The 14786-nt window shown below is 52.3% G+C and overlaps 1 protein-coding gene across 1 annotated transcript in view; it reads right to left on the bottom strand.

The window, feature by feature from the left end:
• Nucleotides 1-13121, bottom strand: part of PINK1 (PTEN induced putative kinase 1) — a 14890-nt gene extending 1769 nt beyond the window's left edge. The window contains exons 1-8 of the mRNA XM_010830232.1: nt 13067-13121; nt 10700-10755; nt 9366-9758; nt 7860-7960; nt 5637-5819; nt 4947-5110; nt 1330-1457; nt 757-993 (exon numbers count right to left, since the gene is read on the bottom strand). Coding sequence (XP_010828534.1) covers nt 757-993; nt 1330-1457; nt 4947-5110; nt 5637-5819; nt 7860-7960; nt 9366-9758; nt 10700-10755; nt 13067-13121 — 1317 coding nt within the window. The remainder of the gene's footprint in view (nt 1-756; nt 994-1329; nt 1458-4946; nt 5111-5636; nt 5820-7859; nt 7961-9365; nt 9759-10699; nt 10756-13066) is intronic.
• Between the last annotated feature and the right edge of the window lie 1665 nt (nt 13122-14786).

The raw sequence follows: 14786 nt of genomic DNA, 5'->3' as shown, positions 1-14786 counted from the left end.
TGGGTGGGGTAGGGGACATTGTTGGAATAGCCTCCCCATCCTGGGCCTTTCTTTTATTAAGATTTTTCACCATGCAGCATGGCATATGTGATCTTAGTTCCCCAACCAGGGATCGAACCTGTGTCCCCTGCACTGGAATCTTGGGAGGCCACCACTGGACTGTCAGGGAAGTCCGTGACAGTCCAAGGCCTTGAAGGCCCAGGAGCTGCGTCTGGGGTGAGGGGAGTTGTCCTGACTTCATGACGGCAGCGCACGCTATGTGACAGCCTGCTGCACATGGTGAGGGGCAAGCGGTAGGCGGGACTTTGAGCCCTGCTCTGTCCATGCTTTTTCCACTCCACATGCCACCCGCACTGGCCCTGCCACTCCTGTTAAGGTTTCAAATATGTTAGCCTTTGGAGTAATTTCAAAATGTCCAGATCTCTCAGGAGAGTTCATCCTATCTGTCTGGCTAGATCTCAGCTGATTCTGTATCTTCATTAAACATGTCTTAAAACTGCATCTCTTTCCCTCTGAGTAACTTTAAGCAGCTAAAGCCAAGAGGAGTTGGCTGCTGGAATCCTGACTCCAAGCTTGGTGGCCAGCTCCCCTGCTCCTATCTGTATTCCAGCCTGCTGTGTGTTCTGTACGTGGCCATCACCTCTGTAAGACAGAGGAGCCGTTTTGCACTCCAGTCCTGCCCAGCCCTGCCCTTTACTCTGGAACACGACCTGAGGTTCCCATCCACACAACCCCTGTAAACCTGAACCACCTCACCTTGCAGACCTCCCGCTGCAGCAGCGACCTCACCAGGCACCTCACGTCCCGCGGCACCCACTCGGGCAGTGCTGGCAGCTGAGCCTCCTGGTAACTGCGGCTTTCAAGGTGGGCCCTGCCCTGGCCGTAAAAGGGATTGGGGAGCCCGAAGATTTCGTAGGCGAGTGCGCCCACCGCCCAGGCATCCGCCTTGCTGTAGTCGATCACTGCCCTGGGGCCCGGGCAGGCCGTGGACACCTGCTCGGAAAGCAACAAGTGAACAGTCACACTGCTGGTACTTGAAACCTATTTGTGCTCCTGCACGGCACCCAATTCATGCACTAGTCTGGACTCTGTCCCAAGGAACCCAGAATTGAAATGAACTGTAGCTCAGATCCAAGCAAATGTGCTTAGGCTGCCTACTTCAGGCTGACAAAACTCATCTCTCCTGGGACATCAGTTCCAGGCAAAGAGACAGGGAAGGGACTTCTGATAAATTATGGGTCAGAAAAGATGGAAGTGTTGAGTAAACAGGGAGGAAACCTGGTGGGAGAGGCTCTGCTGGTGGCACTTGACACGCTCAGTGGGACTCACCTCGGGAGCCATCAGGCAGCCATTCCCGCCACGGTCCACGTACCAGCTGGTGAAAGGCAACTGCAGGCCGACGCGCTCATCAGCTAGGCAGCAGCCAAAGTCTGTGATCACCAACCAGGGGCAGCCATCTGTGGGGAGACTCGCAGACGTGAGAGGCCATCTCCTCCCCTCCCTGCACCTCGAGGCCCTCCGATACCTCCACTAAAGCCACCCTCAGAACACGCTGACCCAGGAACAAACCACTGCACAACTGCACTCATTTCACATGCTAGCAACGTAATGCCAAAATTCTCCAAGTGAGGCTTCAACAGTAAGTCAACTGAGAACTTCCAGATGTTCAAGCTAGATTTAGAAAAGGCAGAGGAACCAGAGATGAAATTGCCAACATCTGTTGGATCATTAAGAAAGCAAGAGGATTCCAGAAAAACATCTGCTTCACTGACTACACTAAAGCCTTTGACTGTGTGGATCACAACAAACTGTGGACAATTCTTTAAGAGATGGGAATACCAGACCACCTGACCTGCCTCCTGAGAAACCTGTATGCAGGTCAAGAAGCAACAGTGAGAACCAGACACCGAACAACAGAGTGATTCAAAATTGGGAGAGGAGTACATCAAGGCTGTATATTGTTACTGTGCTTATTTAACTTACATGCAGAGTACATCATGCGAAATGCCAAGCTGGATGAAGCACAAGCTGGAATCAAGACTGTTGGAAGAAATATCAATAACCTCAGATATGCAGATGAAACCACCCTTATGGCAGAAAGTGAAGAAGAACTAAAGAGCCTCTTGATGAAGGTAAAAGAAGAGAGTGAAAAAGCTGCCTTAAAACTCAACATTCAGAAAACTAAGATCATGGCATCTGGTCCCATCACTGCATGCAAACAGATGGGGAAACAATGGAAACCGTGACAGGCTTTATTTTCTTGGGCTTCAAAATCACTGCAGATGTTGACTGCAGCCATGCAATTAAAAGATGCTTGCTCCTTGGAAGAACAGCTATGACAAACCCAGAGAGGGTATTAAAAAGCAGAGATATTACTTGGCCAACAAATGTCCATATAGTCAAAGCTATGGTTTTTCCAGTAGTCATGTATGAATGTGAGAGTTTGACCATAAAGAAGGCTGAATGCGAGGAGCCAGCATGAGGAACTCCGCCCGTGGCAAAGGTCATGAGGAAGGAGGCTCGGCAAACGCAAAGGTGGGATCGAGCATCAGGAGTCCCCCTGGATATTCTCGAGCATCTACCCCCAAAACCAGAGTCTGCCTACTTTACTGCTTTGTGCTCTCACCTCTGACTTTACGGGGGGCTGTCCCCCACCACCATCTCGCTCTCTCTCTGAAAAGGAGTTAACTTACAACTCCAGTTAATAAAGTTCCTGGGCATAATAGGAGTGTTTAAATCTAAACCCCTCAGATAGCTCTCTAACTTACCTGACAAGTTTACCCGGACTCCTACAGCTATGCATACGAGTGTTTTGTCTCCCAGCCGCGAGAGGCACGGGAAGCCTAAGATATTCAAACAGCTTAGAGCCTCTTAGAGTTAGAAGCTGTCAGAATAAAACTAGTAAAAGATTTCATTGATGAGCCAATGCTTGCTGCCAAGTTTCCACATCCCCTGTGTTGCATCCTTGAATGTGAATTAATACAGTTGGTATGTAGAAAAAATAAGTAGTGGCCTTGGTGTTAGCAACTTTAGACCCTTAAGGTAATACATTCTTTCCTTTGTTGTAAACCCACTGCACCTCTGCCCTATAGGAATGCAACTTTATCTAACACCTTCAGAGGATGGCGCCAAACTTTAAAATAACTACTCTTAGAGAAAATAAGTCTTACGGTTGACAAACCTTTGTCAGAGTCATAAAATGTTAATAGGCCTTCTGGCCAGAAGATGATGTAAATCACCTAAACCATTTGTATACAATAAATTTGCAGAAAAGAAACCCTGGTTTCGATAAGGATCAAAGACTGCTGACTTTGCATGATTTCACATCCCCTATTATCCTCTACGTGCAACTTAGGGTATAAAAGCCCTTGTTGAAAATAAAGCTACGGGCCTTGCTCACTGAAGCTTGGTCTCCCCATGTCATTCTTTCTCTCAACCTCTGGCTGAGTTTCCATCTGGAGTGCGGAGGTCCTCTGTGACCACTTATTTGCCTGGGCTTCTAAGACCCACTCGAGAAGGTGCCTAAGGTAGGGCACCCTCTGCTATTCGAGAGGGCGCCTGAGGCCTCCGTGGTCAGAGGTAACCTGATGTCACAGGTTATATTGATTTTCCGCGTAAACCAAGCTACTCAGCCTCTTCTCCGCTGAATTTTCCTACTGAGCTATCCTCATTCTATTACTCTTTATATCTTTGATTAATATTTAATTAAAGCCAAGGGTAATCGCCGATGCCGTCTCCCCTTCCAACTCCCTGGATCAGCCAGGGCTGGACCCCAGCAGCTGAACACTGAAGAATTGATGCTTTTGAACTGTGGTGTTGGAGAGGACTCATGAGAGTCCCTTGGACTGCAAGGAGATCCAACCAGTCCATCCTAAAGGAGATCAATCCTGAATATTCATTGTAAGGACTGATGCTGAAGCCCCAAAACTTTGGCCACCTGATGCGAAGAACTGACTCATTAGAAAAGACCCTGATGCTGGGAAAGATTGAAGGTGGGAGGAGAAGGGGATGACAGAGGATGAGATGGTTTGGATGGCATCACCGACTCGATGGACATGAGTCTGAGTAAGCTCCAGGAGTTGGTGATGGACAGGGAGGCCTGGCATGCTGCAGTCCATGGGGTCACAAAGAGTCGGACATGACTTGAGTGACTGAACAACAACAAAAGCCACTCTCAGGACATGCTGACCCAGGAACACAGGCCAGCAAGGCCTGGACAGCTGCCCACTCACCAGAGAGCTGAGTGGGACCAGCAACACAAATACAGACATGCCTCCAGGAAATCAAGGTCCCTTAGCCAAGAACTGGCTAAAATCAGCACATTATCAATTAGTTATCTGGAAAAGGATTCATGCAGACTTCCTTTAAAAGCCAGTTCCTCTAGAATTTAATCGCATATTGAATTATCTTAAATCTTTTTAGTTCAAAATTGACCATATGACAGAATCCACCTGTATTGCAGGGAACAGAAGTTCGATCCCTGGGTCAAGAAGATCCCCTGAAGAAGGAAAAGGCAACCCACTCCAGTATTCTTGCCTGGGAAATCCCATGGACAGAGGAGCCTGGTGGGCTACAGTCCAAGGGGTTGCAGAGAGTCAGACATGAGTTAGCAACTAAACAACAAGAACAAAACAATGACTCTCCTTTACAGAACCCCCAGGCAAGTAGCCACCCAGCTTTGCTTGAATGCTTCCAATGATGGGGAGCTCATTGCCAGAGGCAGCTGGGCTGACATTCAAGCAGTACTTGCTGAAAATATTCTTACAATACAAAGACCAGAACAAAGAACAAAACCATCCATCTTGAAGGAGAGAGTGCTTATCTCTGTGGGCAGAGCTAAGACACAACTTAGAACATAGAAACCAGAAAAGACCCGAAGGCCCCAAATGTCCCCAAGCCTGAAGTGCAGGCCACCCTGGACAGCTCGGGGCGGGGCGGGCAGCTACCTGCATCCAGTTCCACCAGGATGTTGTCGGACTTCAAGTCTCTGTGCGCGACGCCCTGCTGGACCAGGTGATCCACCCCTTCCAAGAGTTGCAGAGTCATCACAGTGGCCAGCCGGGGGCTCGGGGTGTTCCCGCGAAGGTACTGGCGCAGGGTACACGGGTAGCTGGTGGAGAGCACAACAGGGCCAGTCATCACGCGCCTAGCATCCCGAGCACCTCACTTCCTGTTAGGATGATGGCCTTTCTCCTGACTCCTTTGCTCCCTAAGTAGCTGTTCTGTTTCTATCCACCATCCTGGAATTAGGAAGTAAGAGCTAGGGCCTCACATGTTAGAAGTTACAGGACAGCTGCTCGTTTCCTTAAAGCACTCATACAGCAATGCCAGGGGCACAGAGATGGAGGAAAGGAGAAGAGTCTATGTTTAAAAAAAAAAAAAACAACGCAGGAGAAAGGTGAGCATACAGGGGGCTACGGTCAAAGGTCCTAAGAGCACTAGATGGGAAGTATGACCTGACTGAACATGCACTTCTGTTTGCCTGGAAGGCCGTCCCAAAGGGAAACTGCGCTCCAGGGGAGACACATGCCCTCAGCCTGCCCTTGTCTCCCAAAGAGAGAGGATCCTCTGGCCCGTGATCCCAGGCTCTTGGAGGCAGCGACCAGCTCCTACTCACTCCAGGTCCCGCCACTCACTTCTTCATGACGAGGAAGAGAGTCCGCCCATGGCCCAGGCCTGCGGGGTGAAGACGCGGGGGCAGCACGTCCGGGTAGTCGACCAGGGCCCCTGGCAGCAGCGGCACCGACGAGGTGAAGGCTCGCAAGACCCGGATGATGTTGGGGTGCGGGGCCAGCTGCTTGGGACCTCCCTTGGGTCTTCTGTTTCAGCCGGGTGGGACAAACGTGAGGGAGCAGCAGATACGACACTTGGGATACAACAGTCTGAGGCCACAATCAACACTGACATTCATCTCCACCCATATCTATACCAAGTGTGTGCCAGGTGCAGAGCGGGGTGCTGGAAGGGAAGCCACGGTGACTCATCACACTGGTGACCCCGTCCATCCCACGAGGAAGAGCACGGGGCAGGAGGCCCTAGAAGTGGGCTGCCTGGGCTTGAACCCCACGCCTGCCACTCCAAGTCCTTGGCCACACTGCTTAACGTCTCTTGGCTCAGTCTCAAATGCAAAAGGGGAATAGAGTAGTACCATACCCTGTAAGGTGGATAACAGGACCCAGAACCTCCCTGGTCCGGCCCTAGCTTAACACCTGGCACAAGCTCAGTCAGCCTCTGAGTGAACCGACACAGAGGCAGTTTGTAGAAGCGATTCCCCCGCACGTCAGGTGCTCTGCCCAGGCCTCTGCTGCTCCGGGAGCCCCATCCCACCACCCTGCTCAGACACAGAGGCTGTAGGACTGCCCACTGGGTGTGGCCCCGCCCCTGCCCAGAGCTGCCAGGCCTAAGCGTGCGCACCTGACCCTAGGGCAACCAAGGGCCTGAAGTCATGTCTGAGACCCGATGCTTAGCAGGAAAAGGGGAGAGGCTCTCTGTGGAGTGTGAGGAAAAACTCGGCAGTAACTGCATAGGAAATGGAGCTGAGGTGTTGAAAGGATGCTGTAACGCGCTTGAGTTCGCTGAGCTGTTTTACAAATGTAAAAACCCCCACCAAATGAAGATGGTAACCACTTGATGACCATGAGCAGATAGCCCGCAGACCTCCTGGAGCCTGAGGACTGAGGCTGTTAACCACTGTGACACTGCCCTGTCACCTCACCATCTACCGGAGATTTGTGCACGAGCCGGTTACATACCCTGGGACACCCCTCTCCCTTATGTGCCCTTTAAAAATGCTTTGCTGAAACTCTTTGGGGAATTTGACATTTGGGGGCCATGAGCCACCCATCTCCTTCCATGGTCCTGTAATAAACCTTTCTCTGTTCCAAACTCTGGCATTTTGGTATTGTTTGGCCTCACTGTACGTCAGGCACAGCAGTTTGCTTTTTAACAGTGCCACGAGGCCTGAGGGAAGCCGGAAGTATTCCTGCGGGCAGGAAATGAGGATGCAGGGTGGCAGAGAGAGGTGGATGGAGCAGAAGCCCAGAGACATCGAGGCAACAGGGAGAGCCCCACGCCCGGCCTGTCCTCTGAGCTGCCTCAGGTCCGAGCTTTGAGCCAGGCTGTGAGTGGCTCCAACAGCTCCTCTGGGGTTCGTCCAAACGGGCCCCTGTCTTAGGTGATCAAAGGCATCAGAGCATCATTCCGGCCTGGGCCATTAGAGCCTCTGGGAGAACGACGATCCCGGCACAAGGCTGTTGGCGCCGCAGCAGCAACATGCTGCACGGCTGTCAGCAAACCCGGGGAAGCGCGTGGCCGCACCGGGAGGGGTGTGTGTGTTTGAACGGAGAACGATCCTGACAGGAGGCCTGACGGGGGTCGGACCAGCACTGACCACACTGGAATCTGCTGCCACTTCTCAGGCGCCTCTGCCACAAAGATACTCTTGGGGAAGGCCACTAAAAAAATCTCTTGGCACCATCAGGTCATGGCAGTTAGTTGTAAAGTGAGTGTTAACCTCTGCTGGGGACAGACAGAATTCAATTCGTGCAAAATTGGGGTGCTCTACCTGAGAATTACTTAGGAGTCATAAACCAGATCCGCCCAGTTCAGAAGGATGAAGGATGGTTTTAGGTGGCCTTCTCTCCCTGCTCCAGCGTGAGTCAGCCACCTGAATCTCCAGCTGGGGTCAGACTACAGTCTTTCCCAATTATCCCCCAACTGAAAGCCCATCACTGACTACACTGTTCAGTGGGCGTTTATTGTGTCTGTGGGGGTGTGTGTGTCGCGTCAGACGCTGTGCGGAGGGCACAGGTGTGGGTGCTGCTCCGTGGCGGGGCGAGGTGGGGCAGATGGCTGCTTACCTGTGAGTGACCGCTCCATACTCCCCGGCCAAGGCCACTCGACTGGCTGGGACCAGCTCCTGGCTCATTGTGCTAAAGATGGCTTCGCTGGATGAGCCTGCCTGGAACATCCATAACGGGTCCAGAATTACACGGGTCCAAGAAGCCCAGGCCCTCCTTGTAATCTGGAGCAGGACAACTACTGCCTGGAACTGGCTTTGACTTTCAAGCTCATAACCTCTCTGAGTTGCAAGCCAAGCCTAGTTTCTCCAGGGAGAAAGGAGGCAGAGGTGCCATTCATGCCAACCCAGAGGATGCTGCCCACGCCTCAAACTCTCGGCAGCTCAGGTTCCCAGGGCCGGAGGAGATGTCGAGACGACCACGGCAGGGGCTCCTCTTCCTGCCACAGAGGCCTCCGGGCACCACCAGGCTCAGACCTGACCACCGAGCACGAACACTCACCCGTGAAGGCTCCCTTCAGCAGACAGGCTGAGCCCGACAAGCCCACCCTGGATAAACTCGCACTGAATCACAGAACAGCCCTCTATCAACCAGCAAAAAGCAACAAACAATGAGGAAAAGCCCCGTATTTTCCTCATTTCATTATGAACAGCTCTCAGGACTGGCGACACCTATAAAGAATCCTTTAAGAATTAAGTCTTTTAGCTTTTGTGAATGCATTTGCTGTCATGCCCCAACCAGTGGGAGTTTTGATGTTAAGACTGGATGTTTCCTGGCAGTGGGCATGGGGTGAGGGGTTGGCTACTTGTTAGCTAACAGCCCAGCGTGGAAGCACAGTCTAACAAGCTTCATTCCCCAAATCAAGGCACAAACCACATCCTTCAGGGCCCAGCATGAGCTATGTGGCTGTGTCCCCCTCAGCCTTGGAGAGAGGCTCTGGGCAGCAGAAAATACCATCAAGTCTCGATGAATTTCCTAACCCTCCTCCCACCATGTAATGGCAAGATACAGAAACTACTCTAAATGGACAAAAATCTTTGTTTTTGGGTGGGAAAAATACTCAACTTGCCAAAGTCTTGAGTTCTGCAAGGGTTAAGAGCAGAGAGCTGGCACATCAGTCTTGGGTCTGGAGTGTGGTGGGAGGCGAGCTCAGAGGAAGGCACGTGGCTCCTCCTTCCCCACGAGCAGGTCAGGGAGCGAGAGGACAGAGCACACTGCAGCCCTGAAATGCGCTCATCCGCCCGGACGCCCCGGGCCCTCAACACTCAGTGTGGCTCGCAGCCCAGTGGCCTGGGAGCCCATTAGGGAGGCGGGACCTCGGGCTCCACCCCACACCGGCGCTCAGAACCTGCCTTCTAACCTGACCTCAGGTGACTCGTGGGCAGGCTACACTCTAAGACTGTAACACCGCTTCAGACTGCCGCACGAGAGCGTGAGGCACCTGTCCTGTGGAGAATCTTCTGGTTCCTATTTACTTCCTGGGAGAAAGTGCCGTCTGGTTACCCGCCCAACAAGAAGGGGATTTTGAAAAAGGATGACTTTAGACATGGAAGGCCCCACTCTTACCGAGATGTTCCACATCATCTTGATGGCCAAGGGGAAGGCCGGGGCCCGTGGGGCTGGCGCCTCCTCTCCTCGTGGAAGGATCTCTGGGCCCTTCCCTGGAAGAAGCTGGCCCAGGCTCTCTGCCTCCTCCAGGTTCTGGGGCAACACAGGCATGGCGGCCTCATAGACGGCAGCACTGCAGCCCTTGCCAATGGACTGCCCGATCAGATACTCCTCCAGCCGGAAACCCTGCCAGCGTCGGGTGTCCAGTGGGTCTGGGAGCAGCTTGTTTTTCTGGGTGAAAATTGCCTGTGAAGAAAACCAGCAGGCACCATGAGCTCGGCAGCCCCGTGAGGCTTCAGTGAAGGGATAGAGTGGTACAGCGAGGCCAAATCTCCACTGGCAGATCGAGTGCTAATAAAACAACCAAACTGGGTGCTACTGTTGGTCCTGGGCTCGAGCCAGCCTCTGTTCTCTCCTTATTCAGAGTGGTTCTCAAACTGCCACTTCATGGCAGTCACCGCGACAGTCCAACACAGAACACTGTGTGAGTTAAGAGGTCACAATTCCCCAGTTCTGCAGCTGGCACACTGCTCCTTTGCTGCCTGTCAGGCTACCAGCACAATCTTGGAGGTGTCTGATTATGGAGATGGTTCTTTCTGCAAAGGCCTCGGCAGGCAGCTACTGGACGGTTACCAAGAGCTGTGGACGGGCAGGAGCATGTGGTCACAGCCACCCCTCCCGCTTGTGAATGACCTCGGGCTGCTCTTGCAAGCAAGGGGCTGAAAATCAGGAGGCTCCCTGGAGCTAGTCATCGGGTCCTGTTGTTGGCCTGAACCCCGAGGACCTGCAGGTCCTGTAGATGGCCAGCCTCCAGATGGCTGATGACGGAGCTTGGAGTCAGTGACAATGCCATCCGTGGTTTACTGGATGGGGAATCTTATATGTCTGCAGCAGGGGGTCCTGGAGCAGCATCCCGGTGTGTGTGGCAGACAGCAGGAAGGACCTGACAGCAATCTTGGCTCCTCTGGGGAGGAGGCAGCTACCATTCACAAGGGGAACTGGTCAGGTTGGCTCATTAGTTACCAGGGAAACCGGCAGGTTCATGACCATCACCAGGGCAGATGTTTCCCTTTAATACACCAGCAGGTGGAGTGGTTCTGGCCTAAGGCTTAGAGCAACCATAGCTGGGGCAGGGGGCAAACACCTCCTGTGAGGAGGCTGTAGGGGAGCAGGCACTGGTCCAGCTCCCTGGACCTGTAGGTCCAGCAGGGGATGAACAGAGAGCAAGAGAGAGGCCATCTTGAGCGCCCAGACCACACACTCCACTCCCACAGACCCTGCGCGGCCCTTACAGTCTTGGTCCAGCCCTCCCCCGTGACGTCCCTGGGGTCAGGTATGCAGAGGTGCGCTGCAACCAAACACCACAGATGCAATACGGACCCCAGCAGCTCAGAGTCTGGAGGGGCCCAGGGACGCAGGAGGACTGAGCATCTTGCTGGAGACCCGCTGGTCAGACTCATCTCTACAGGCTTTTCATTTTTTTGGCTGTGCTGGTCTTTGCTGCAGCATGCTGGTCTTTGGTGCTGGCTTCTTTAGTTTGGCCATAGGAGCTTCACTGCATGGCATGTGGGATTTTAGTTCCTTGACCAGGGATGTAACCCACGTCCCCTGCACCGGAAGGTGGATTCTTAACCACTGGACCATCAGGGAAATTCCCAGACTCATCTCACAGTTAGGCCACCATGGTCGTCCAGTCACTGGACAGATGCTCTCTGCTCAGATAAGGGACAAAACGTAGGATGTTTACATTTACATAATATAGGGAAGGTCGTGACCACTAGGCAAAATACAAGTAGTACCAGCATTGTGAGAGCCCACCCATCCTGTGGTTTTCGTCCTGGCCAGCCGGTGGGACCACACCGCCGGTCCACTTTCAGTCCCCACAGCCAATGCCAGTCCGAGAGAGGCGGTGTGACAGACCCCAGGGTTAACAGAATGGTGCCTTTCTCCAGTAGAGGCCCAGACTAATTCCTTTAAGTAGTCCTAGGTAGAGCTGGGTAGAAGATCTGTAAGAAGGTGAGATCTGCAAACCCCTTTCTAATCCCCTGCCCCACAGGGTGGCAAGCCCAAACCACGAGGGTCTTATCTGCCAGTCCCGGACCGCTTTATATTTCCCCGGGGGGCGGTCCTGTGGCGAGGACCAACCTGTGAGTTACTGCCCCAGCCCACAGCTGGCAGTGGTCCTTTGGCAATCAACAGCTGAACTTAGAGGGTGTGGACAAGTGGCCTCTGGGTTAATGTGGCAGAGGCAGGGGGACGGTCACTCCTGGGACGTTCAGTTATAGCTGGTAGGTCTGGGGTTAGCCTCCTGGGTCACACGTGGTCACACGGTGAGAGAGTGGGTTTCACATCTCAACTGTTGCTGAAAGAGTTCCTTTATCCCGCCCACTGGGCTTCCCTCACAGCTCAGCTGATAAAGAATCCGCCTGCAATGCAGGTGACCCTGGTTCAATTCCTGGGTTGGGAAGATCCGCTAGAGAAGAAATAGGCTACCCACGCCAGTATTTTTGGGCTTCCTTTGTGGCTCAGCTGGTAAAGAATCTACCTGCAATGTGGGACATCTGGGTCTGAACGCTGAGTTGGGAAGATCCCCTGGAGAAGGGAAAGGCTACCTACTCCAGTATTCTGGCCTCGAGAATTCCATGGACTGTATAGCCCATGGAGTCACAAAGAGTTGGACACGACTGAGCGACCGTCGCTTTCGCTTTCATCAGTCCCAGAAGCCCAGGTGCAGTGGAGCTGTAAGGCAGATGGACATGCCAGTGTATGTTATTTGTTTTTTTGGTCCATTTCTGAACTTTTTGGCTGGTAAGGTGGGTTTTTGGTGTCACTCGAAAACACAGATAGGCCTTTTGTAGCGTCTTCCATCAGCTGTAATGCATCGTAGGCTGCGTATCACTGCTGTTCCGTCACACTACTATCGGTGCTCAGCTCCCTTTCAAAGCTGGGACCAGAAGCCCAAGGGTATGCTTTAATCGTTTTGCCATTGCCACAGGCCCCAAACAAGCCTTTGCAAGAAACTGGCCATGTCCAGTTCACAAGCCTGTCCCTGAGTTAATACCCTAAACCTGAGTCTACATTGCTTGGGGGGGTGGGTCAGGGGTGTGCCTGTATTTCACAGACAATCCAGGTCCTTGCATTCTGTCTGAATTCATCAGCCATCCCTGTGCGATCAGATGACCCATGAGCACGGGGCTGCTACATGTAAACAAGAAAGAAACTCCAAGGTTAACAGGAAAGCATCAGCATAATGGACGAGAAAGACGTCTCTCACGGTAGTCAGCTGTCACAGGGCCCACAGCTGGTGGGCGACCACCCTGGGATTTCCCCAAAAGCTTTCCTTCCCCCAACCAAGCTCCCTGTCCTTTCCCAACATCTTGGTGTTTACAGGAGCTTTCTCGGCTGGCTCACCAATTGTTAGGTTGTACCCCAAAGGCCCGCAAGCCTTGTAGTTGCCCAGCCTTCAGATGACCCAAGCAAAAGCCCGGAGACAGTGACAGAGAACCTTACATGTCTGCAGAAAAAGGTCCTCGAGCAACACCCCACCATGTGCAGCAGGCAGGACCCAGCAGCAATCTTCACTACTGGGCAGGGAGTCGGGTGGAGGAGAGTGCTGCTATTTACAGAAGGAATTGAAGTCAGGTTGGCTCATTAGTTACCAGGGAAACCGGTGGCTGGGGCATGTCCCTCACAGCCCTTCAGGTTAACGACCATCACGAGGACAGATGTTTCCCTTGAACATATTATCAATTGGGGGATTTTTGCAGAAACTAACAACTGGGGCCAGCGATTTTTATATAAGTGAATATTAAAAGACGACTCTGGTCAATAATGATTAGGTAACAAAAGACGTATTATTAATGTCTCTGGTCAGTATGTTGTTAATAAACTAGCAGGTGGAGCTGCTCTGGCCCAAAGCTGAAAACAACCATAGCTGGGGCAGGGGGCAAGCATGTTCCTGTGAGGAGGATGTAGCTGAAGCAGGGACCGGTCCCACAGGGGATGTACAGAGAGCAAGAGAGCCGCCATCTTGAGTGGCCTGACCATACACCTGTCTCCCTGTTTCTGCCTCTTAGGAAGCTGGGGGGCCATTCTGTTCACAGAAAGGAGACAAAGAGTACAAGAGTTCTGATGGAATTAGATGGAAGTGTAGGTGGGGGTGCACGGGGAAAGAGGCCATTTCCCCCAAATTGGTATTCTTGCCTACTTCAGGCAGGTGACATCATTCCTCCAGTTGCCCAAACTCTACCTTCCTCCTCAAATCCCATCTCATCTGCTGATCCCTCCCTTTCTATGGCTAGTCACTCGCCTCCAGACTTTCCCACTCATGTCCTTCCTTACCTGCTTCCGAGTCCAGTGAAAGCCCATTGCTTTCAAATGTTGCAGCAGAACCTAACTGATGGGCTTCCCTGGTGGTCCAGTGGATAAGAAGCTGCCTGCCAGTGCAGGGGACGTGGGTTTGATCCCTGATCCGGGAAGACTCCACAAGCCTCAGAGCAACTAAGCCTGTGCCCCACAACTCCTGAGCCTGTGTACTGCAACCACTGAACCTGTGCGCCCTGGAGCCCTGCTCCGCGACAAGAGCAGTCACCACAATGAGAAGCCTGTGCACTGCAACAAAGACTAGCCCCGCACGCAGCGAGAAAGACCAGCACCACCACCGAAAAAAAAGAACCCAACTTATGCATTACTCAGTGCCTTGTCCTGACACTTCCTATATATGAAAACTGTTTTGCAGGCTGGTCTGCACTGCCCATACTGGTCTCTCACATGCCTCTCCCTGAACCTTTGCTCAAACTCTTCCCCTCCCCTTGCCCCCTGAAATACTGTCTTTGCTCTGCCTGTTCATCCCTACTCATCCATCAAGTCCCAACTCAAGCTCCTGCTTCCCCTATAACAAGTGCTGACCACTCAGCCCGCAGTAGTCTTTCCTTCTGGAAGATTCCTAAAGCACTGGGAGTCTATAAGCTAAAACACTTCGCATGAGAACTTTTAATTTTTTTTAAAAATGAAAGTCTGTCTTGCCTTGCCAACCAGTTTCTAAATTCTGTGGAGCCAAAGAAGCATCGTGTAATCCTCAGTCAACCATAGTTTTGAGGATGAGATAAAATTTTTAAAGCTTTATTTTGAAATAAATTTAGACTTACAGGAAGCTGCCAAAAAAAACCCAACAAAGTGTCCTGTGTGCCCTTCTCCCAGTTTCCCCCAGTTGACCTCTCACGAGGCACTGCTGCTGCTGCTAAGTCGCTTCAGTCGTGTTCGACTCTGTTCGACCCCATAGACGGCAGCCCACCAGGCTCCCCTGTCCCTGAGATTCTCCAGGCAAGAACACTGGAGTGGGTTGCCATTTCCTTCTCCAATGCAGGAAAGTGAAAAGTG

Source organism: Bison bison, unplaced genomic scaffold (genome assembly GCF_000754665.1).
Source record: "Bison bison bison isolate TAMUID 2011002044 unplaced genomic scaffold, Bison_UMD1.0 scf7180017864516, whole genome shotgun sequence".
Classification (NCBI taxonomy): domain Eukaryota; kingdom Metazoa; phylum Chordata; class Mammalia; order Artiodactyla; family Bovidae; genus Bison; species Bison bison.
The sequence above is the reverse complement of the archived record's forward strand: the minus strand, read 5'-3'. Positions and strand labels throughout refer to the sequence as shown.